The sequence below is a fragment of the Dermacentor silvarum genome, chromosome 1 (assembly GCF_013339745.2).
Source record: "Dermacentor silvarum isolate Dsil-2018 chromosome 1, BIME_Dsil_1.4, whole genome shotgun sequence".
In the NCBI taxonomy this organism is placed as follows: Eukaryota; Metazoa; Arthropoda; class Arachnida; order Ixodida; family Ixodidae; genus Dermacentor; species Dermacentor silvarum.
In genome coordinates, this window is record NC_051154.1 from 73,434,856 (window position 1) to 73,458,105 (window position 23,250).

At 44.0% G+C, this 23,250-nt stretch overlaps 1 protein-coding gene across 2 annotated transcripts in view; it reads right to left on the bottom strand.

Moving 5' to 3' along the window:
* LOC119465906 (uncharacterized) overlaps positions 1 to 23,250 on the bottom strand; it is a 47,316-nt gene that overhangs the window by 6,974 nt on the left and 17,092 nt on the right. For both annotated transcript variants that reach the window (XM_037726390.2, XM_037726382.2), the window contains exons 10-18: positions 18,003 to 18,117; positions 17,634 to 17,918; positions 17,402 to 17,536; positions 17,201 to 17,323; positions 17,046 to 17,134; positions 9,070 to 9,158; positions 3,416 to 3,835; positions 1,256 to 1,304; positions 1,055 to 1,168 (exon numbers count right to left, since the gene is read on the bottom strand). In XM_037726390.2, the coding sequence (XP_037582318.1) occupies positions 1,055 to 1,168; positions 1,256 to 1,304; positions 3,416 to 3,835; positions 9,070 to 9,158; positions 17,046 to 17,134; positions 17,201 to 17,323; positions 17,402 to 17,536; positions 17,634 to 17,918; positions 18,003 to 18,117 (1,419 nt within the window). The remainder of the gene's footprint in view (positions 1 to 1,054; positions 1,169 to 1,255; positions 1,305 to 3,415; positions 3,836 to 9,069; positions 9,159 to 17,045; positions 17,135 to 17,200; positions 17,324 to 17,401; positions 17,537 to 17,633; positions 17,919 to 18,002; positions 18,118 to 23,250) is intronic.

A 23,250-nucleotide genomic window follows, 5' to 3' on the forward strand; every position in this document is an offset into this window, starting at 1 on the left:
AATAAGCTGTCATTCGTCAACAGTTGCACATATAACATAAACGATACTATCACTATTTTCTAGTTAGTAGTATTGTTAAAGGCTAACTACAATAGAATTTAACTTTGGCAAAATTGTTTATAAATGAGTAGTATATATACGAGTAATACGACTGAAACAATCTTGGCAAAGCTGCAGAGGCTGGTAGTGTCTGATTTTCTTATGAATAGCCTTTAACTTGATGCGGGCACCTAGTAGTTAGCAGATATGACACATATCTCAGACCATGACCTCCTCCGGGATTTCCAGCGCACTGCGATCAACAGCCAATGTCGTAGGTGGTACCCAGTTGCTGCACTGGTTCTCAACATCGTGGGTTCTGCATCAATTCTGGAGAGCCATAATGGCTCCATCTTTTATTTAGACTGATTAGATCTAATTATGAGGCACGCTGTAGTGGGGAGCTTTGGATAACTTTAATCACCTGGGGTTTTTTCATGTGCACTCGATGCAGTACACTGATGTTTTAGCATTTCGCCCCCCCTCAAAATGCGGCCGTGGCTGCCAGGATTTGATCCCGCGACCTCATGCTTAGCAGTGCAACGCCAAAGCCAATGTAAGCACGGCGGGTTATCCTGCTCTCGAGAGAAAATAAATTTAAAAAGAAGAGGAGGACAAGCACACTTGCCAAGGGGTAGGCAAAAGACAGATACATATTGTCTGCATTTGTTTATAAGCTATAAGCATTGGTCCAATTATGGCAATTTACTTCAATTGAAAACAAGTTACAGAAAAATGCAGCTGCTTAAAAGGTGCTTTAAGAATGAAATTATGATAAAAAAGCTGTGCCAAATGCCACACAGTGCAGTAAAAATTAAGATTCCATCTAATTCAATTTAGCAAACATTGCAAAATTACCATTTTACAGAGTCTAATGCACAAAACCAAGTTTAACAATGCAGACATTTGTCCCTGAAGTTCAGAAACGCTGCATGTACTACAGACACATAGTTTTTTTGTTTTTGTTTTTTTTTTCACACTGTCATGCTCCAACAGCTTCAAAACAGGTACCCACCTGAGCAAAGGTACTACAGATGGCAAAAAGCTTTTTGCCGCAAGGCTTGTACAGGGGACTGCCTTGAATTACGCCATTCTTTTCCAGGGCATTCGCCACCGCTACTCGCAGTTTCTGTGAAATAAAATAAAGCAAGCGAAAAATCTCAAATACATCTCTTGCATAGCTGTAACAATTTCTACAAACAATGCAATGACTCACCAATCGTAGGTTAGCTGCTGTACCACTCACTGGATCAACTGTCTCTCTCCTGCAATGAGAACACATGAAGCACTCTGTTCTTCCACACATTCAATGTATGCAAGAAGGGGACTTCTGAATGCATGTACTACTGAGAAAAACCGTACATGAAGGCCCCTTATTTGAAAATAGTGACAGAACACAGGTAAAGCACAACACCAATCTGCCATAAGGATTATCTAGTGGTACTCCTCTGTGACTAAGGGCACCACATGCTAAAAATTGGCACTTGCAAAGGGGTGCTGTCATTTTCCTTTATATTTATTCATTTATACAGCATATGCCATGAGCATGTACTACTAGGGGATATGCACTCTTTTTTGTCCACCTGTCCATACATGAATCTGTGCATGAATGTGTGTATACATGTACATACATGCACACACGTTATTAGCTTGAAAACAACTGTACAGGAAAGTGCCCATGTCTTTCTGTCCATCAGTTCATGCGTTGCATGTGCATGTGTTGCAAGAGCGCTTATATGCATGCATACATACATGTTATCAGCTTGACAACAGTACAGGACAAGGAAACATGAAAAGAGGAGATCGAATACCAGAGGGGGTGAACAGAAAACACTGCCTGCAACTAAGGTAGTATTTAAAGAAGCATGTGGAGCCAAGGTTACTATTTGTTTTTACCACTTTTCAGCACTTTTCAGAACTGCAGGTGTAGTAAAATTATTTGGTGAAACTAAAAACCACTTTTGTTCGTCAAATCCTGAGGCTTAACCACAAGAGTTTAAGGATCATCATCATCAGCATATGATGATACTGCAGGACGAAGGCAGCATGAAAGCCTCTACCAGTGATCTCCAATTACCCCTGTCCTGCGCTAGCTGATCTAAGTTATGCCTGCAAATTTCCTAATTTCATCACACCACCTAATTCTCCCCCGTCTTCAACTGCACTTCCCTTCCCTTGGCACCCATTCTGCAACTCTAATAGACCACCAATTATCTACCCTATGCATTACATGGCCTGCCCAGCTCTATTTTTTCCTCTTAATGTCAACTAGAATATCAGCTACCCCAATTTGCTCTCTAATCCACACTGCTGTCTTCCCGTCTCTTAATGTTACTCCCACAATTTTTTTTTTTTTTGTTCGATAACTTGTTGCACAGGCCTAACTTCTCAAGCTTTTTCTGCTAAACTCAAAGTTTCTGCCCCATATGTTATTACTGGTATAATGGAATAATGATCATGCACTTTTATTTTCAAGAACTGCGGTAAGCTGCTAGTCATGATTTGGTAATGCCTGCCGTATGCACTCGAACCTCTATTTATTCTTCTGTAAACATTCTTTCTCATGTTCAGGCTCCCCTGTGAGTAAATGGCCTAGATACTAGTTATACACCAGTGCCAATTATCTAAAAACAATGTTGCTTAAGTCATATAAGACATCTAGCAATATCTCTAACAGCCAAATAAATAGTGCCCATACAGAAGTGCTCTAGCGTGTTGAGATATCCAACTTCATGGTAGCATAAATGTTACACCGGAGCAAAGCGAACAATGCAGAACGGTAATTTTAAACACGATAAAGCTGAACCTCACTATAATCTGACACAAAAATACCTTCGTTATATCCAATATTCGTTGCAAGTATATGTTCGCTATCCACCGATATCAACGAGAAACATTTTGTAGTTACTTCATTATATCCAATAATTCATTATATCTGTGTTTGCTACATTGAGGTTTAACTGTACACATTGCATCAGTTCATGATACAGGACACACTGAACACGTGCAACAAATTTGGATGCACAGACAGTGACAAAACTAATCTAAAAGTTAGCTTTGCTCCAAGAGGTGATGCTAATCTCAGCATTTTCACGTGAAAATATGATTTTCTTACGATCTTGCTGCAAGTTAGTTGATTTGTGGGGCTGGGCCACAAAGTTTTGTGATACTTTGACAGAAACATGGCATGCAGCTCGGCAGGACATGACGTTATGAGCACTGTGTGATTGTTTTTGCTTCCATGCCATCTATCTCCTGTGCACTGTATTTGTGCTGGCCCTAATACCTCTATAACCTCGTTCGCTGTCTGTGTAACCACATGCTCCACGTGCTCATATCTTTTCTGAAATTAGGCAAGAGAATAAAACCGGCACACCTTGATTCATCACACTCTCGCTTTCTGGTATTTTTACGTGGACTCCTTCGAAGCAGGAATGGAGAAGCAGCCGCTTGCGGGCTATTCCGGACAAGAGGAATCCGTTGCAAGTTCTGAGATGAAGCAGCCTTTCGTGGGCTCCTACGAAGAGGTGCCAATCCAGCACGATCATTGCACGCTGATGAGAGAGAATGCTTTTGTTGGTGGCCTTGCTGTGTGGTTCGGTCCCTGTTAAGACTACGCTTTCGAGGACTCTTGCGTGCAGGAACACATGCCTTGCTTGAAGGTTTCCTGGATTTGGATTGGGACAGTGTTGAACTTTCCAGACTAGAAGTGCAAGTAGTAGCTGTCTCGTCAACCAAGCATTGCTCTCGCATTGCACAGCAGGAGCTCTCCAACACTTCAGAGTCCGTGTTGTAACTGCATTGAGAAGTCAAAAGTTGTGCAATGAACAATTAGCTAAAGATCATTATACATAGGTACAATTATATTGAATTATTGAGTGTGCTGACCGAGTCTTCATGAATATTGCAATTCGTTACAAGCAGCGTAACTGTATTACAGCCACATGACAGCCACTAGTGCATTTCATTTTAATAAAGCTATATAGTGCCAAGTTTGGTGCATAGAATAACAGAACAAAAAGTCACATTATTTCTAGAATACACTTAATGTAAGGCTCAGAAAATCAATTTTCACTAGTTCAAATGTTTATGATAAAATAATTATTTCAGGGAGCCCATAACAGGCTGCTTGCTTGCAAAGAAGCTCTAGTTCTGACTTATTCAAATTAGCTTGAAAGTTCAAACACAGTACTGCTATCAACAGGCATCCACAGAACCATTCTCAATGATAACTGAGAATGAGAATTAAGAATTGTTGCAGTTAAAAGAAGTCACATTCTAGAAACTTGTGAAAGCAGTCTTTTTATTTAGAAAGAATGTAAGTTTGGGTAAGTTGGTATTCTGTTTTGGTAAGTTTGGGTAAGTTGGTATTCTGCACAAAAGACACAGGGACAGTGTAGATAGATGTAGACGAAGCGCTCATAATGAAGCTCAGCGGCCATTTATTTACCCAGGTTTTTTTACAGAGGGATCATTCGGAATGGTTCTCACTTCCATCCTTTTCTTTCCCTCACAGCTACAATATTTGAAAAAAAAAAAAAAAGAATGCGAACGAATATTCGCCGATTTCAAATATTCACACACCCGTTATAACATGAATGAACTTTTGCTCTCACCTGTATTGCGAAAAAAACGATACACATTCAGACAACATTCTTATTCAGACAAAATGTTTCGATGAAATACACCCTGCTAGATTTGAGGATGATAAAAATCACGACACTATCTTAAAAACAAGGACATCTTATTCCTCATACTTAGTTGTTAAAGCGAGTTAAAACAATGACCTATTGCACCATTCATGTGCTGCACATGTAATGCACAAGCTGAAAACAACTCATGAAGAAGTGGGCGTGGACCATGTTGGTCAACATACAACTGCAAACATGTAGTACATGCAATTCTTTCACCAATGCCAAAAGGCCATCAATAAAATCATGCTTCTAAGAGTGACTAAATTTCACTTCTTTGTGCAACAAACTAGAGTATGTCTGTTCAGTGATCACCAAATGACAGCACTTCTGTGCCTCACAGGTGTTTCATTTCACCTAAAGAGGATCAGAGCTAAAGCATCCATTTATGCGAAATCCTCAAGCACTCCTCATATTACCTAAATATTTAGCATTTTGATAACCAGCAATATGAATCCATGAGAAGAATAGTAACAATTTAAATGGCAAACTACAAAGAATTCGTGCAGACGTAAACGTTTTACATGACTGATCATGGTCTCAGATTTTCTTGAAATCTATGTGTAGCGGTGGATTTTCTTCAACATTACACGGTTTATAAAACCCAGGCCAAGTGTATGAGGTTAAATTCAATAATATTGCCTAGAACCTTACCTCATGTTTTTAAATGCCATTATCTTAGAAGTAGTGCCATATATCCCAGTTTTCAGAAAAAAGAAAACTTTTATTCCAACCCATGAAAGAGTGTCATTAAAAAGTAGTAATACTAATATTGAATGCAGAGATACATCCCCCAAGAAATACGCTTCACTCCTGTGAAATCTGGAGCCAAAGCAATTAAAGCACGACTTGCCTCAAAAGCTTGCCTCAATTGAGCATTGCAAGTAGAACCATTTCTTGAATAGAATTCATTTTGTTGCACGCCTAGCAGGCTTCGGTAATATTGTTGCATCAAGGCCTAGTTTTCCGTCCGGCGGTTTGGTGAGGAAAAGCTAGAGGTTAAGGTGACGGGGAGCGACGGCGTTGAGGCGACGGCGATCGCACCAGGGAGCGGCTGTCAGGGGCATCAGAAGTAGGGTACAGACGGCGAGGTGAGTAACGGCGAGTGTCGCCGTATGGGCGAGGAGCAGGGAATGAGCTCCAGTACGGTGGCATCCAGGTAGTGCGGCAGCAGCGGGAAACATGACCAACTCGGTGGCAGCAGGAGCAGATCGGTTTGTCGTCTGGGGTTCGCCATTCAGCAGGATTGCGTGGTCTGGGAGCGAAATACTGGTTATTACACGTTGTGCACATGGGAATGGGTGCAGAAACAGGTCGGGAGACATCGCAGGTGGTAGGGATGCCAAGGTTTGCAATTTCTTGCTGCACGACTGCTTGAATAACGGAAATAGTGGGGGCTACTTGGTCAAAGGTACCGTCTAGGGGTCATGGATTTAGGGGGGCCGGACTCGCCGCTTCAATCTCACGGTGAACGATATGCATGACATTCTCTTGAAATGGTCGTGTGCCGGTAAGAGCAGAGCAAAAGGATGTGGCAGGGGTGTTTGGGAGCCGGGAAAACTGTGGGACGACGCAGCGACATTCTTTGACGATGGCGTCGACAGTAGAAACGTCGTTATTAAGCAAATTGAAGGCGTCGTCCGCGATGCCTTTTAGGACATGGCCCACCTTGTCAACCTCGGTCATATGCTCGTCGACTTTCCGGAAAAGCGCGAGCACTTCCTGTATGAAGGAGACATACGATTCGGTCGACGACTGGACACGGGTGGAAAGCTCTTTTCATGCAGCTTGTTGGCGACCTGGTGGGTTGCCAAATAGGTCGCGAAGCCTCTGTTTGAAAATGTCCAGCTGGAGAGCTCGACATCATGGGTGCGAAACCAGACACGCGGTGTCCTGTCCAGATAAAAGATCACATTGGCAAGCATGATGGCAGGGTCCAAGTGGTGGCTTTGGCTAACACGCTCATACATGCTGAGCCAGTCGTCGACGTCAATGCCATTTTGGGCGGAGAATGTCCCACGGTCACGGAGACTAGGAACCGTAACATACGTTGTGGTTGGCGCCTGCTTGAACTCTCTGCTTCAAGGTTTCAAATGGTCAACTTGCCTTTGTTACCTCGACGAAGTCCTTGTGTTTTCTGCCACATTTGAGACACACCTTGAACGCGTCGCAGCTATCCTTGTTGTCTTCCGCAAGGCTGGGTTCCAATTAAACTCATCGAAGTGCCACTTTGGGCGCCGACACATTACAGTGCTAGGTCATCTCGTCGATGCTTCTGGAGTACAACCCGACCCGGAGAAGGTTCGAGCAGTAACGGCTTTTCCTGTACCTCAGTCTGTCAAAGACGTCCGGAGTTTTGTGGGGCTCTGTTCTTATTTCAGACGGTTCATGAAAGATTTCCCAGCAATCGCTCGACCACTCACTGAACTTCTGAAGAAATACGTGCCTTTTATGTGGGGTTCCCCTCAGGCTGTCGCATTTTCACGCCTTATCCCGATTCTCACCAATTCACCGATCTTGGCCCACTTTGACCCGTCCGGAACCTACAGAGGTCCGAACCCATGCCAGTGGTTATGGGATAGGCTTATGGTTATGGCTTAGCGCAACGGCAACAAGGACACGACCGCGTTATAGCCTACGCTAGCCGGCTCCTGACAACTGCAGAGCACAACTATTCGATTACCAAGCGCGAATGTCTTGCTCTCGTCTGGGCTGTTTCAAAGTTCCGCCCATATTTATATGGCAAGCCCTTCTCAGTAATCACAGACCATCATGCGCTGTGTTGGCTTTCGTCGCTCAAGGATCCTACTGGCAGGCTCGGTCGTTGGGCTCTCCGACTACAAGAATATCCCCACACAGTGACGTACAAGTCGGGACGCCAACACCAGGACGCAGATTGCCTCTCTCGCTACCCAGTCGAAGATCCGACCTCTACGTCTGAACCTGACACCGACGCCTGCGTTCTCTCTGTTTTTCCACTGGTCCATGTTGCCGACGAACAGCGCCGTGACCCGTCCTTGCGTATCATCATTGACCGCCTGGAAGCGTCACTTGCCGACAGCTCCCTTCGCTTATTCACACTTCAAGATGGCATACTCTATCGCCACAACGTTCACCCCGACGGCCCAGCATTACTTCTTGTGATCCCTAAACACCTTCGCTCGGCTGTTCTCCACGAACTTCACGACTTCCCCACTGCCGGTCACCTCGGTGTGTCACGTACCTACGACCGCATCCGCCGACGCTTCTTTTGGCCAGGGCTCGCTCGCTCCATTCGAAGATACGTAGCTGCGTATGAGAAATGCCAGCGATGCAAGACACCATCGACGCTCCCTGCTGGGTACCTTCAACCACTCAACATTCCCGCGGAGCTCACGTGCTCGTGACGCCTGCGGCAGAAAGGATGTTCCACATCCGCTGTAATGGTTTGTGAGTGGTGGCGCTGGCTAACACTCCCAGGGTTAATTCTAGTTGTAAAACATAAATACCCCAGAAAGTGGACGGGAAAACGGCTCCGCGGTAGCTCAATGGTAAGAGCATCACACGCGTAATGCGAAGACGTGGGATCGTTCCCCACCTGCGGACAGTTGTTTTTTCATCCATTTTCATTTCCACTAATTCATCATCTCTTTAATTCAATTAGTAAGTACAAGTAATTTCCCCTATGTTGTCCTTGGTGTCATTGTTTGTTGGCTTCTTATGATAGGCCCATACCGAGTGCTTCGTGCCGTGACTCCCGTCACCTACGAGATCGCCCCTGATGCCCCATCTGTTTCCCAGTCCAGTGATATCGTGCACGTTACACCACTGAACCAGTATCACCCTCCCAGTGATGACATTTAGACGCTCTGGGACGTTGCTTCTGCCGCCGGGGGATTATGCTACACGCGTGTGGTATTTGATTGTTTTAACGAGGAGCGCGGGCGCCATCACTCGAGAAAAGAGGAGGAAGAATGAACTGGGCTTGCGCTGTGAATCTAATCAGTCAGCACTGCAACCGCTGTTGTAAATATAACCTGTAAATAGTTGCTCGTCTTACTGACTCGTCCTTCGCGTAACAATATTAACAATGGTTGGAAGCATGGCACAACGATGCAGCCCTTCAAATTCGGCATATCGCAGCAGTCAAGATATAAATTTCTCTTACTTTCTATAGAAAGCACCCTCAGTTGAGAATTCTTTTATGCATTCCTGGTTGAAAGGTAACAGTGTCCAACAACTGCACATGAATGGTGATCTTGCTGGTGATCTTGCTCAGTGACATTAAATGCTGAGGTGATTACCACCTAGCACTGCAGCAATCACTGCAAGGTTAAACAACAAATGATTACATACTTACTACATATCATGATACTTGCACTGAAGAACATCTGGCCAATACGTGCTTTCCACCTGATTCCTAGAGATTGATGGCTTGGTGCTTTGGCCCTAAAGATACAATAATTGTTGCAAGTGTTTCAATTATTATTACAAGAGCATTACTTACTTAATGGCTACTGATATTTAAAACACAATACTATATATGATCATATGTAATATAAAAATACACTTCATGTAGAAACTGCCCACAAAACCACATTTTCTTTACTACACAAAAATATCATATTTGCCTTCATGGGACCTTTTTTTTTTGTTCAATGTGCAATAGTTTCATCATTTTTAACAAACTGCGCGATGGGACAGGACACAAGGAAATAAGTGAGACAAACGAGCGCAGTCATGTTTTCCCAAAATGCAGGATAGCTTTCAGAAGCAGGCTGGAAGATTAAACATCGCTGGGTACCCAGACCACGTGACAGCCTCAGTTTGTAAAAAAATTGATACACATGATTAAAGAAGGACAAGACAGCAAGAAGGTCAAAGATGCACATTCATTCGCAGTCATTCCGTATGTTCATCGCCTCTTCCATGGGTTGAAGAAGATAGGAAAAAAGGATGGTGTACACATAGCCTTTTCAGCTACAGCTAAGCTGTCGAAGGTCTGTAATTTATTAAGGCAAAAAAAAAAAAAAAAAAAAAAGATTGTGCCAGGACGTCACAGAGAGATGAGTGCCATATCCAACATAGGGACGAGCTTGTGCCATTTAAGATAGGCATAGTTTATCAGCTGCCCTTAATGTGTGGTAAAACGTATATCAGAAAGAGCGGGAGATGTATTAACGCGAGATTAAGGGAGCATGAGCGATCGCTTTCCAACAGCCCAGGTTTACATTTGCCAGCACATTGCTGAGAGTGCGGTTGTAGGCCTGTTTTCGAGGACGCTGAAGTTATTTCCTGGGAAAGCTGATTCATCAGCCGTAAGAGAATAGAGGCTTTCCACATCAGAAGAAAGGGAGAGGGGTGCATTTCCCACCCGTCGGGGTGCATTTGCCACCTGTCGATTAATCTATCTGACATGGAGTACGCGTACCTATGTTCCACATGCTACCATTGACTCATGTGGCCTTCCAAGTGTAGGCTATTTTTTTAAAGGTATTATCTAAAGGTTTTTCTTGCTACACTGTTAACGTTGATGGTGACACGTTACCTAGGCTGGACACTATTTAAGGTGGATTACATGCTTTCAATAATTCAGTTACTGCGCTCGTCTGTCTCACTTCTTTCCTCGTGTCCTGTCCTACCATGCAGTTTGTTAAAAAAGGTGAATCCGTACCAACTCGCGCAGCTGGCGACTATTCTCACGTGCAATAGATTGGTGGTTGATTTTTTAATTATCACTTTATCAAATAAATGCTTTTACACCTGGGAAGTATTACTAAAATAAAATGCAAGAAACTTTGGAGTTGATTTCTTCAGCAATTCCAAGCAGCATTCACCTATGCTGCTTAAAAGCATAAATTCTGTAAGTTCACACAATATTTAATGAACCACTCAATTCACTCATTTCAAAGACTGTTCAAGAAATATTCCTTTCAGACATAACATTCTCAAATTCAACGGTTTCTTACAGGTTTCGATGAAACCTACAAACTCTGAACGTATCTTCTGACTCTATCAGGTCAACTACCAGGATGGCACTTCAGAAAATAAGTTTAAACCATGCAACCTGTGAAACGGGTATTAGCCAAACGTACAAGAGCAGGCATACAGCTAATGCCACATGGGATACTTTTTCCAGACCTGAGCGACAATTACCCAGCCTCCCATAAAATGGTCAAAATTGTGACAATTTTTTTTTCTCTTTCTTTCTTTTCTTTTTTTTTTTTTGCAGCAGACAGCTATCTTTGCTGCATTTGGCATCAATCCTGTCTGCTCGCTGTCCATGCCTCAAAACACCTCTCAACTGCTCCCCTTGCACTTCACTATGCCACAATGATTGATAAAGTCACGAACTGGCAACAAGATGAAAGGAGTTAAAGAGCCCCTCACCAGGCCCCATTGAAAATTTTGGTTTACACTGGAAGTTGTACTGTGCCAGCTAGGGAGCATCTTACTGAAAGAATTTTTCAAATTGGTTCATTATTACATGAGATAGGAGAAATTGAACTGTCGCACTCACTAACTGCCAAGAGGCGAGCTTGACTGCCGATGTAGACACTTCTCCTTCTTCCTCGACTAGTGTCCACAAGCAACTTTTCTTCCCTGCTCTCCCTTCACCCTCACAGGAGCTGAGGGACGGCCCCAGATCTACTCAAAGTTTACATCACGAGCCCATTCTCCTGTTGCTACGCGGAGCGCTCCCGGTGGCGGTTACGCATTCTGCATTGGAAAATTTACCGAGGTCACGTGCCGCATCAGTGGCGACGAGGCAAGGCCTCGAAGTCCCCTCATGGGAGACCTGAGCCCGGGTCATTAAACTTCGCCGGATTTGAATAAAGTTGTTTCCATCCATCCATCAGTGCCATCGCAGGGAGTGCATTTTATGTAGAGACATTTGTGTGTGTGACCTTGATTCTCTGGCTGGAAGCGGGGGTCCCTATAGAGGAAGGCCGCACAAGCTTCAGTTTAAATTTCAACCCTTTTCACGCCATGCTGCCACCTTAAAATTTGCATACACAATTGCTTCCGTATGATCTAAGTGCCACGTTTGTCTGTTTACAATGCCCAAACATGGTAAGGGGCTTAAGCCGTAGTGGCAGCATAAAGCTAAGTCCAGATGAAGAAAAAAGTGACGCAGATCTCCCCGAATATTTTACCATCGTCTTTTTATCATTCTGTCAAGAAAGCAACATTGAACTGTCAAGGCCTGCAATTATATTTCCTACACTTTTCTTATGCTTTAGCATATTGAACAATTATGTATCAGGCTTTAGATTAATTTTTAAAAACACCAGATAATAAGCAGTAGCACCATGGTGTCTTCTACTGTGGTACTTCTCCCTCACAGACAACTTTCTGTGACAATGCAGTCAAACCAAAGGGTACATGTGAAAACACTTTTGGATATAGTCCATGCTACTGGTTATAGCCCTAAATTTCATCTTGAAGAGAACAAATACAAAATATCCATTTTATTTTGTTTACCACAGCAGTTGCGGTAAACATAAGAACTACTACTATTCGCAGTTTAGTCTTACCAAAACAAAAATCTAGAGAAATAGATAGTATGCAATAAACCATTTCTATCTGGGAACATGTTGGCACAAATTCTACTTGGTTGACCATGAATTCACAATCAATTTGATGCTTTAACACTTGGAGCAGATAATTGGTGCAGAGCTTTGACTTTATATCATCTTGCCTGGACCAGAGGGTTTGGGTGATAGAATATCTCTATACCTATGAATTCATCAAGATACTGAGTATCTTAAGGGGGCCCTGAAACACCTTTCTAAGTAATCACAGAATGACCTCATTATAGCAGTGCATTGCCAATCACAAATCTCCTGCCACAAATATTTTCCTAATCCTTCGAGGATGAGCAGAGTTAGAGGGTGCCATAGCACTGGTGCATGGCTTTTTCTCTTCTTCCGTCTCCATTAATGCACTGCAAGCTGCACAGGAGAGATGGCAAGGCACCGCCCCAAAGTTGGGCATTTTCTTTTGTGTGTGTGTGTGTGTTTTTTTTTTTTTTTTTTTTACGATGCCACTTCCGGTCCAGGCTTGCGAAGCACTTTCGCGACGCGAGATGGGTACTCGGGCTGCCTCACAACGCCGTGCGTCTGGAGCACGGTGTAAGAACATTTAGGTATTGACACTGCGGCGTGTGCGAGCATCCAGAATATGTTCGGAAGCGCGTGGGTGCACCGAGTAGCTCTGCTGCGAGCCGATAGATGGCGCCGTGGCCAGCGGTCCCAGCTTAGCGGCGCCGGCGGCTTGACATTGCTCTGCCTCCACTAAATTTTCAATCGTAGTGCATTGAGTAAAACTCAAAGCGCGCAGTAAATTCGTTATTTCAGATTAAAGTGATAAGTGCACCAGGCTTAATGCTTCGCTAACATGAAGTTTCCTTGAGGAGGCGTGAATGACGTGAACACGGATCGATGGGGCCCACTCAAGTTACGCTCACATGCACAATTTGTTTCGTCCGGTCTAGCCGTTCAACCAAGCATTAAAAAAATAAAAGCATTAGCCTACATGCTACTCCTCGATCAGAAGAAAACAGTGACTGTACCAGAAAATCTTGTATTTCATACTTATTGCTGCTTCCATTTACACTCAGAAAACCGTTCAAGCATTGTTGCGCGAATTCAGTGTGGCCGCGATATAAATTAACAAATGAAACGGCTGTCAGACAGCACTTTGATTAAAGGTAGACGCTCCGGTATCCAGAATTGCAGTTCGGAACGAAGCACTTTCTTCTCTACCTATTTCAAATGCCCCTCAGAAGGCCGCTGCCACCTTTGTCAAGTGCCCGTGGTGACAATACCCAAGCACAAGCTCATGAAATGCACACCAACAAAAAGCGTGCCTTCAAAACAGCGCGGCCACACATGCAAGCAGGAAGACACAGCAGTGGCAGCATGCGCCTTGCTGCCGAGGCTGGGACCGCATTCCGCAGCGCCCTCTAGGACGGCGCCGACCGAGCTGTAACCAAGCCGAACATAATCTGGACGCGAGCGGGCGGCGCTTTTGCACGCATTGTGGGGATAGTGTCAGCACCTCTCTTTATTATTCTTACACCGTGGTCTGGAGCTATGTTGCCCAGAGACCAATCAGAGCACACAGTTGTCAAGAGCGTCTGTCTCAACAGCGAGAGGGCTTGTTGCGACACACCATGGCAGCTGCAGTATCTACGCTACACAGAAGATGCAGCTACGCACAACTGTTGCGCGCATAGTGCAACATTTGCTATGTGCATGGCAGGGCTGGAGTACGTGCTCCACTCTGGCCATGCCATGTGGTGCAGACCGGCTTTGTCCTGTACCAGCTTGATCTACAGACAGTAGCCAATTCCAAATTGCGCATTTCGAAGTGTTATCAATAGCTAAATATGAAGAGGTGTCTGCCAAGACGTCTAGCCAGGAGTAAGCATGCGCTGTCGCTTGAGAGATGTGGCAGGCGCAAGACGCGTAGAAGCAAGCTAGCGCGTGCAAACAAATGTAAGTGTGACCTGGGAGACGACAATCTGGATCGGCAAGTATAATGTCATAGCATACTCAGTAAGAGGCAAGTGACTGACTCAGGCACGTAATGTTTAAAATAGCATGCACGCAATACACCAGGTGCCGCCTCACATGATTGGAGGAGAAATTGCAACATTAAGCCAAACTGTCAATTGAGACCAGAAGAGCAAAGATGAAATACTTTTTTAATTTTTTTTAGATCACAGACATGTATATTTTTCATTTATTTAACTCAAAATTAGCAATAATAGCATTACTGAGAATGTTCTCATGATCGCAAAACCTGCCAATACCTTTTGGGCCCGCTTGCTCTTGCTTGCAACGTAGCTGCTGCCGACATTGCAAAGAAGAGAGCAAGAGATTTTTAACTCTTTCTGGCACGAGATTGGAAATTCCCTGCTGCATGCAGTGCAATAATATTTCGCTCACATGTTCACAGGAGCCTCGTCTACAAATCAGCAACGTCTTTTATTATGTTCAAAAAGTGTTTCAAGGCCCCTTTAACTATTTTGTCATTTGATGCATGTGCAGAAGCTGTGTCCCTTAGTTTTTTCTACATTGTCACAGAGATGAGTACAAAAGCTTACGGTGCCACTCTAAAAACACAGTGCCCTACATATACCAGGGGCCGTATTCTGTAACGCTTCGGTTTTCGAAGGATTCGGTTTGCGTGCAGCGATTGGTCGCCGCCTGGGTGACGCCATCGCCTCAGGGCGCGAACGCATTTTTTGATGACGTCACGCACATGTCAATCACGCAGAAACCGAATTTGTCGTCTGCTACGAAGCGAAGCCGCGCGCACTGCTTCGGTCTGATCCGAAGCGCGGTGTGCCGTGTGCAGAGCCTGTGCGTGCCGTGTGCACGGGCGAGATCGCGGCACTTGGAGCAAAATGACGGCGTGTGCGGTGCCTGTGGCGCCTGTTATCGTGCTTTTAGCGAGCCTCCGTGATAGACAGCGACAACCTCGACGTCGACAAGACGCCTTTGAGATGCAAGACGAGGGATTCCGGCGACAATTCAGATTCTCAAAAGAGACAGCGCTCCGACTGTGCGAGGAACTTGAGTGTGTATTTTGGCCGCAACGCGAAGTTAGCGTACGACGTCCCACCTAGCGGCATAAATGGGTCAACCGAAGTAAACAAAATTCGTTAAGTCACTCACCGCCAGTACAACTCACACGCGTTTCATGATGAAAAACGTAAACCTCATCAATACCATGAACAAATTATTTTTATTTACCAAGAAGCGCTCGTAAATTGCTATATTTTTACTCGGTTTGTGACGTTCACTGCCACAAAAAGAAAACTTCGCGCCGATTGGTCTCTGTCCTTTCACTTGTTTTCATTACGTCAACGGACCGCCCCAATGTGACGCCACCGCCAAACCGAATCCTTCAAAAACCGAAGCGTTACAGAATACGGCCCCAGGTGTTCTTGTGAAGACTGCCCAAAAATTTTAAAGATTGCCCGTGGCAGATAGCACAATTTTAGTCCTTGAGCTGCATTACTCGAAGAGGTGGACATTACTTGAATGAGAAATTGTAACAAATAATAGACTAATTAACAAATCTTCACTAATTATAATATTAACATATTAACAAATCGTAACTATTATAATAATTAAGATATTGTAATTTACTAATTGTAGCATGTGAGATAGCAGGGCATGTTTACTTGGAACGAATTATGAGAATGACACCAGTTTTGTTGCGTCCCGAATCTGCCGGGCGCATTCTTTGATTGTTTCCCATCGAGGCTGGCCCTTGCATCAGCGTCGCCCAGACGGCGACAGTGCCCGACACCGACGAGACGGGCAAACAAGCGCCCCAACTCGGCAGTGCGCATTCTTTGGGTGCTTCCCCCGATGCCACCCCCTTCATCAGCGGCCGCCTACCTGGCGACACGGCTCGACACCGGCAGTGACGTGAGGACAAAGACGCTCACTTAGAAGCAACCGACGACAACCGCCACCCTTCGTTAGAAGCGGGGATTAGCGTGAAGGCCATTCTCCCGACCCTGGTAAGATGATCGTCAAAGGGCAAGAAACTAAGCCACCGACTTTCGTGGAAGGAGTGTTAACCAACCGTTTCCGGATTGCCTCGTCCTTGCTTCGAAGGTGCAACATTAGAGGCGGAGTTCAATGAACAATATGACCCCGCTGATTGGCCGCATCAAGGTCATCTGATTCCCTAGTCGGGTCAACTAGGGAAGACGAATGCTTTATAAGGCGACACCTTGAGTGCAGTGGTGTGTCCTGACATGTTCTCATATGTACTCAAACATGTAGTGAGCTAAGTCTTTCAAAGTGCACTCCCAAGGAGTGGGCTTCCATATTTGGAGCCACTGTAAATATGTAGAATAAGCCCTTTTTTCTATCGCTCATACTCCCGGACGTACTCATCCCTTTGGCTGAAGGATCACCGGCTTAAATGCTACCCGAGTCCCAACAGTTTCGAGATAATTGCCATCAAAACTGCACTAAAAATGCAGTGATATTCCATTTACTCCTGAACAAAACACTGTTTTACGCATTGAAGCACAAAAATAACTTGAACACCAATGTATTTCGTCGGACGCTTTGGGAATGAATATCTCGAAACTGGTGTCATTGTCAGAATTTGTTCTGAATAGATACGCCTTGGAATCTCACCGGCTACAATTCATAAATTGCAATATGTGCCCTAAAGTAATTAGATAAAAACTTAATTAGTGAAATCTTGTTAACTAAAAAAGAAAGTTTAGCTCTTTCAATTTTCAGATTGAGTACACACAAGCAAAATGTAATTACAGCAAAAATTTTCTACACTCACCACAACATGAACGGGGTGTACTGGCTTCCGTTTGGCACGCCCAGACTCATCAAACAGTTTAATTATCTCAGCGGCTGATATGGAAAGCACTAGAAATGAATGAATACAAGCGGCATAGTAACTAATTTCAATGACATTGCAAGATGACCACTTACTTTTGTGGCCAGGGCTACCACCTGCATTCGACATGGTGCGATTTTCACCAGACGCTGAGCCTTTTAATGACTCAGAAACAAGAAACCGCCTTTCAGGCCAGTCAGAAGGATCACCGAGAGATGCTATGGAAACAAGAAATAATTTATATGTGCAACAGATAGTGAATAGAGCTTAAGTGTTGGCAAATGAAAGAGACTAACCAAATGTCACGTGGTCAGATGGGCTCACAGAAGGCTTCTCAGAAGCGTCAATCACCCAATCGGACTCTTCCACACTCATTTTATCGAAAGAATTTTCAAGTTCTTCAATCTGAAGGCCAGTACTTTGGCCACTAGCTGAAGAAAAAGATTAATGCACTGAAATTGGCAACAGTATAAAACAAAAGACAGAGAGAAAGAGATAGAATAGTGAATAATTTGAATTGTGCCTAACCAATAAAATTCCCGAGTGCAGCAAGGCGGAGGGAATTGATGCGATGCACGGACTCAAGAATGCTGCTCATGCAAATAACTGGGATGTCTTGTAGCAGCTCAACAGTTGCACTTTCAGGAATGGGTGGCAAGGAGCTTCCCTCCCGGCCAGAATAGAGGCACATTTCTGGTGTTGATGAAGGCGTTTTCCGCAAAGGGAAAAGAAGTGACGTGCTGCCACTTGATACTAATATAAAATGCAAGTAGCCACTTGCTTCCTGAAGGCACTGGTCAACCACCAAAGTAGCTGTAAATGGTAAATGAATGGCAAGAACTTAAGTTTTAATTTTAACAACCAAACAGCAATCAAAATAGGGAAATGCATACTCACGCTGCAATGGCCTTTCCATCAGTAGACTATGCCGCCATTGTGAGGTAGAGGGCTTGGAGGGTTTTGTTTTGAGCTCGACATCATCCCAGTATGACAGCCGCACAGTCACACACCTCTAGTCAAAGGAGAAATATCGAAATATGGTGAGCAACAGGCTCCATCCTCTTTACACAGATCAAGATCATCCTTAATGCAAACCATACTGAAGGCAAAAATTAAGCTTGCCACCAGCATCTCCTAGCATGTGGTCATATCTCCCAAACATTTGCCCTGCACCAGATGACACGCACTAGCTCGCCAGTAGCAAACCACTGCATGGTGGGCAGGTGCTCGGACCACGCGCATCCACCTCATTCTTGAGGCGCAGAGTCCTGCCCCTAATTTTCACTGTCTATGCTGTGTCAGCATCATGGCATCCAATTAAGAACTCAAGGTGATGCCATTATGATGCATACAATATTGCCTAACGTTACACTTACACGACTTAGTGAAAATGCTCAAGAATGTGGTCACGAACATTTATCCAATCAGGCCTCATTCACCACATTAACCCTTTGAGGCGCTGTGTACACAATTGTATATGCCAAGATTGTGGATCAACAGCAAAGGCACTGATGAAAGTAATGACATTTAAATTGTGTCACATACATCTTAAAGCACTTCTGATTGGAATTGTGCTGCAAGATTGAATAACATGTGCAAAATGTGTTAAAACGCTGGTGCGGGAATTTTAAGGCAGTGTTACCACCAGTCTTTCGTTTTTGCAGCTTTTTCTGGCTTACCAAGCCTCTGTTCATGGTAAGAGTGATATTTTTCGTATTGCTGAAGGGGAATTTACTAATGCAGATGAAATCAATTCATACAATCAATCAAGTTACCCACATGTTGAGTGTAGTTCCCTTTAACCCTTCTGTGCCTTGGAAGAGCTGGGTTCATCCACGCTTTTCTCGTAAAAACGGCCAAGGACAAGCTTAGCATTTTCTAGCAATGCCACGGACTAGCCTAGTTTTGTCTCAGTGCTTAGTCGCAGTTTTGGTAGATGGCAGCACACAATCCATGGGCCAGAGGAATCAGATGTGAATTTATTCTTTACGAGGCAGTAAAACATGTTGGCAACTGAAATCTTTAAATATAATCAGGCCATTTTTGGTCAGAATTCGGAATAATAAGATGGTATGGAAGGGATTAAAGGGCCCCTCACCAGGTATGTGCATTGTAAACAGACAAGCGTGGCACATAGATCACACAGTGGCAACCGTGTCTTCATTGTTTCAAATGGCTGCATCACACGAAAACAGCTGGAACTCAAAACGAAAGCCTGCGTCTTCTTCCTCTCGGAGGGAGCCCTGCTTCCTGCCAGAGACTCAAGGTCGCAACGCACAAATGCCTCTACAAAAGACACTGTCTGCAACATCATGGAATATAGCACGCCGGTAACTCATCCAATGCAGAATGTGCAATTCTGCCCCTGGAAGTTTGCTGCTCAGCAAAAAAGGAACAGAAGAGAGAGAGAGAGAAAAAAAAAAAAGGAGGTGGAGTTTGTGCCTAAAATGTGACTCAGTTTCTGCCACTGCTATATTTATATAGCTATATATAGCATGTCAATGCTGTATGTTTATATTTTCCTAGCTCCTCTAATAATGAACCAATTTGAAAAATTCTTGCAGTACTAAAACATTCCCTAGATGATGCCTTACAACTTCCACTGTATAACTAACATTTCCAATGGGGCCTGGTGAGGGGATCTTTAATATCAATATCCTTTTGATTTCAAGTTGTAAAAACATATTCATAAGCTTCCCATTTTACAGCAGTTACACTTGCAAGTAGCATCAGGTGCCTTCAAGGACATAAATCACTTCTATAACCCTTTGTATCCTCCGCACATTTGTGTACACTTTAGAAATAAACATATTCAGTATGAAAATTCGACTATATTACATCCCTACTTTAATTTCATCCTGATTGCAAGCAGTTTGTGATTGTAATATAAATGTGGTTTCTTAAGCTTTGTTCATGATGCTCGTCAATTCCATGCTGAACATATACTCGTTTCATGCATTCAAACTTTAAGATTGCATGCCTGAGCACATGCTTAATTTTTCCTCTTTCCTAATGCCCTTGAACACTGGGTACAAACTTCTTCTGGACCGAAACTGAATTTTCAAACCGATGTCGGTTTCCTACAAGTCTCGCAAGATTCCATAACACCACGTTGTGTTGTGTGCCTTCTCCATATTGAGAAATATCAATAAGAAAATCTGTTTATGTAAAAACGCATCATGGATATTTCCCTCAACGAGCAAAAGATGATCAGTTGTGGACCACGCTTCTCTGCAGCCACACTGATAGGGATCAAGCATATTGTTTAGTTAAAGTAAACGTATAAGTCAACAATTAATCATTTTTTTCAAAAAGCTTACAAAGGCAACTTGTGAGAGCTATCGGGCAGTAACTTGCCACCAAGGAAGGATTCTTGCACTGATTCAAAATTCTAATAATAGCCTCCTTCCACGGGGATGGAAGGTATCCAGCAGCCTAAATACAGTTGAGAAGTGCCAAAAGTGGCATCTGTGTGTTGTCAGTGAGTAGGTTTTTTAATCATGTCATAAATGATTCTGTCCGCTCCGGGAGCGGAGCTCCTACATATGCTCAAGGCAGCTCTTAGCTCAGCAATATTAAAAGGACGGTTATATGGTTCATTCAGTCATCATTACGGCCCAGTGACTTAAGTTCTGCTACTTGTTTGTATTTAAGGAATGATTCTGAGTAGTGTATGGAGCTTGATACATGCTTGAAGTGTTCGCCAAGGGCATCGGTCTGGTCTTCCAAGGTATTCCCTCGGTTATCAACCAAGGGCAACAGGTGGATTTGCTGCCCCTTTAGCCATTCCGAGACTATTCCAAACTTCCGCCTCCTGCATGTAAAACTTGTTTGAGAAAAACCTCTCCCAGCTTGCTCTCCTAGACTGCCGTTGCATCAGCCGCCCCTTTGATTTAATGTGTTTCAATTCAAGATTTTCTACATATGAGTATTGATGCAGCTTTCCCCAAGCTTTATTTTGTTTCTTCCACGCATCTCTGCATTTTTCATCCCACAAGGGTACACGTCTTTTACAAGACTGACCTTTTGTTACTGGAATGAACTTTTCTGCAGCGTTAATAATAAAAGCTGTAAAATATGTTACTGCATTGTCGATACTAAAATAACTAATAAAATCTCATGATAAATAAGTTGATTCCTTAAAATGATCCCATTCAGTGGAGGCTAGTTTCCATCGAGGGACATGCAGAGGAGAGTCACAATGCTTCACCATGTTCAACGTTATAGGGAAATGGTCACTCCCAAAAGGATACCCAATAACATTCTGCCTTCCTGTTGCCCTGCATCATTGCCGTAAACTGCTGTAAACTGTCAAAGCACCTAGAAAGAGTCAGTGTCACCACTGTTCCTTTTCGGTTTGACATATCTCTTGTATTTTTTTTTTCTTTTTGTTTTTTTCCCCCTAAGAATGGCCAAGCACGCTGTCTGCTGCAGAGCTGAAGTGACACTTTTTTGCAAACCCTGATGAAGACTGGTCCACCAGTCGAAACTGTTGAAATTAAATACTTGTTCTGTTTACCTGGTAGCATTGCTAAAATTCTATATACAGTATAGACCACTTATAACGTAACTGCTTATAGTGCAGGACCGGATATAGTACGGTCTTTTCAGACTCCCATTAATTTTCCCATAGCACTCCATGTATACACGTATCGCTTATAGTGCAGTTGCGGGAGACGAAATACCAGTTACAGAGCGGCTGCCTCGAAGTTTCGCAGTCAACTGAGGCAGGGAACGCTCCCCTCAAGCCGCAGATATACTCCAACTTAACGCGAGTGTGTATGTTGAGCTCCGCGACGTCATGGTGGCGAACAACCGGCGTGTCTCGCACCATCGGGCATGTTTAAACGTTGCTGGCGCATGAATAGCTCCGTTCGTATTTTTCGCCCAGCGCACCAAGCCGCACCGGCCATGCTTCCCAGCATTCCTCGAGAGGTGCAGGCAGAATGACATAATGGCGGCAGCGCTCGAAAGCACATCCGTTGCCGGGGCTCTCTGTGCATTAACAAGCATGGTGTCACGCATGCACAAGCAAACATGAACACATCTCACTCAATGACCATGGAAACTTGCTCTCAGAACCATATGGTGAGGAAGCTCGGCAGCAAGAGTGAACGAATTGACCTTCGTGCTGCCGCTCGCATCAAAGTGAATTGAGCTGCGAAAACACAGTGCACGGCGGACTGTGCCCACGTCGCAGATGGCTTTCAAGAAACAGCGGCCCCTGTGGGCAGGCGTGCGCGCTCAAAGTAAACGCACCCCCTCCGCCCCCTCAAACCATGCGCGCGACGGAAGACAGTGCGCTTCTTTCCTGCTTTTCCTCTTTTGCGTGCGCGAGATTGAGACGCAATCACCGGCTTACCCTCGTACACCTTCACTCGCACATACAGCATACGGCGCGTGGCGATCATTTTATCGCCCTTGGACTTTATACAGAACCTCGCGGCAACAGCTACGGCAGCTAGAGATGTGCCTGGAGTGTCCATATAATTGCTATCGCAATAAAATCATTGTTTTGGTTATGGTGCGGTACCGCTCATAGTGCGGATATTCGCGACTCTGGTGACTTACGTTATAAGCGGTCTACACTGTACGGTAGATACACTAGGTGTTTCTGCGAGAACTACATAATTTTTTAAAATCACGTGTGGCAGACAGCACAATTCTAGTCCTTGAGCTGATCATCTACTCGTACAGCTGGGCATTATTTGCATAAAAAATCTAAACACATAATCAACTAATCAACAAGAATTCACTAATTAAGTTTTTAACTGTTCAGATTGTGGCACATAATGCAATTTACACATTGCAACCGGTGAGCCTGCAAGTAATATCCACTTGAAGAATTCTGCGGATGACATCATTTTCGATATACGCGCCATCGAACTTGCAGTAAAAATGCATTGTCGTTCCACATACTTTTCTAACAAAACAGTTTTTTGCATTGAAGCACGAAAGTAACTCTGATCTGATCATCTCCAACTCTGACCTGAGTTCTGATCATCTGATCTGATCTAATTCTGATCATCAGTGACTGATAATCTCGAAGTTTATTCAGGGGTTACACAGGGTTTCGTATTGGGACTATTATTATTTCTTATATACGTTAATGACATCGCTGGTTGCACAGAAAATGGAGTGAAAT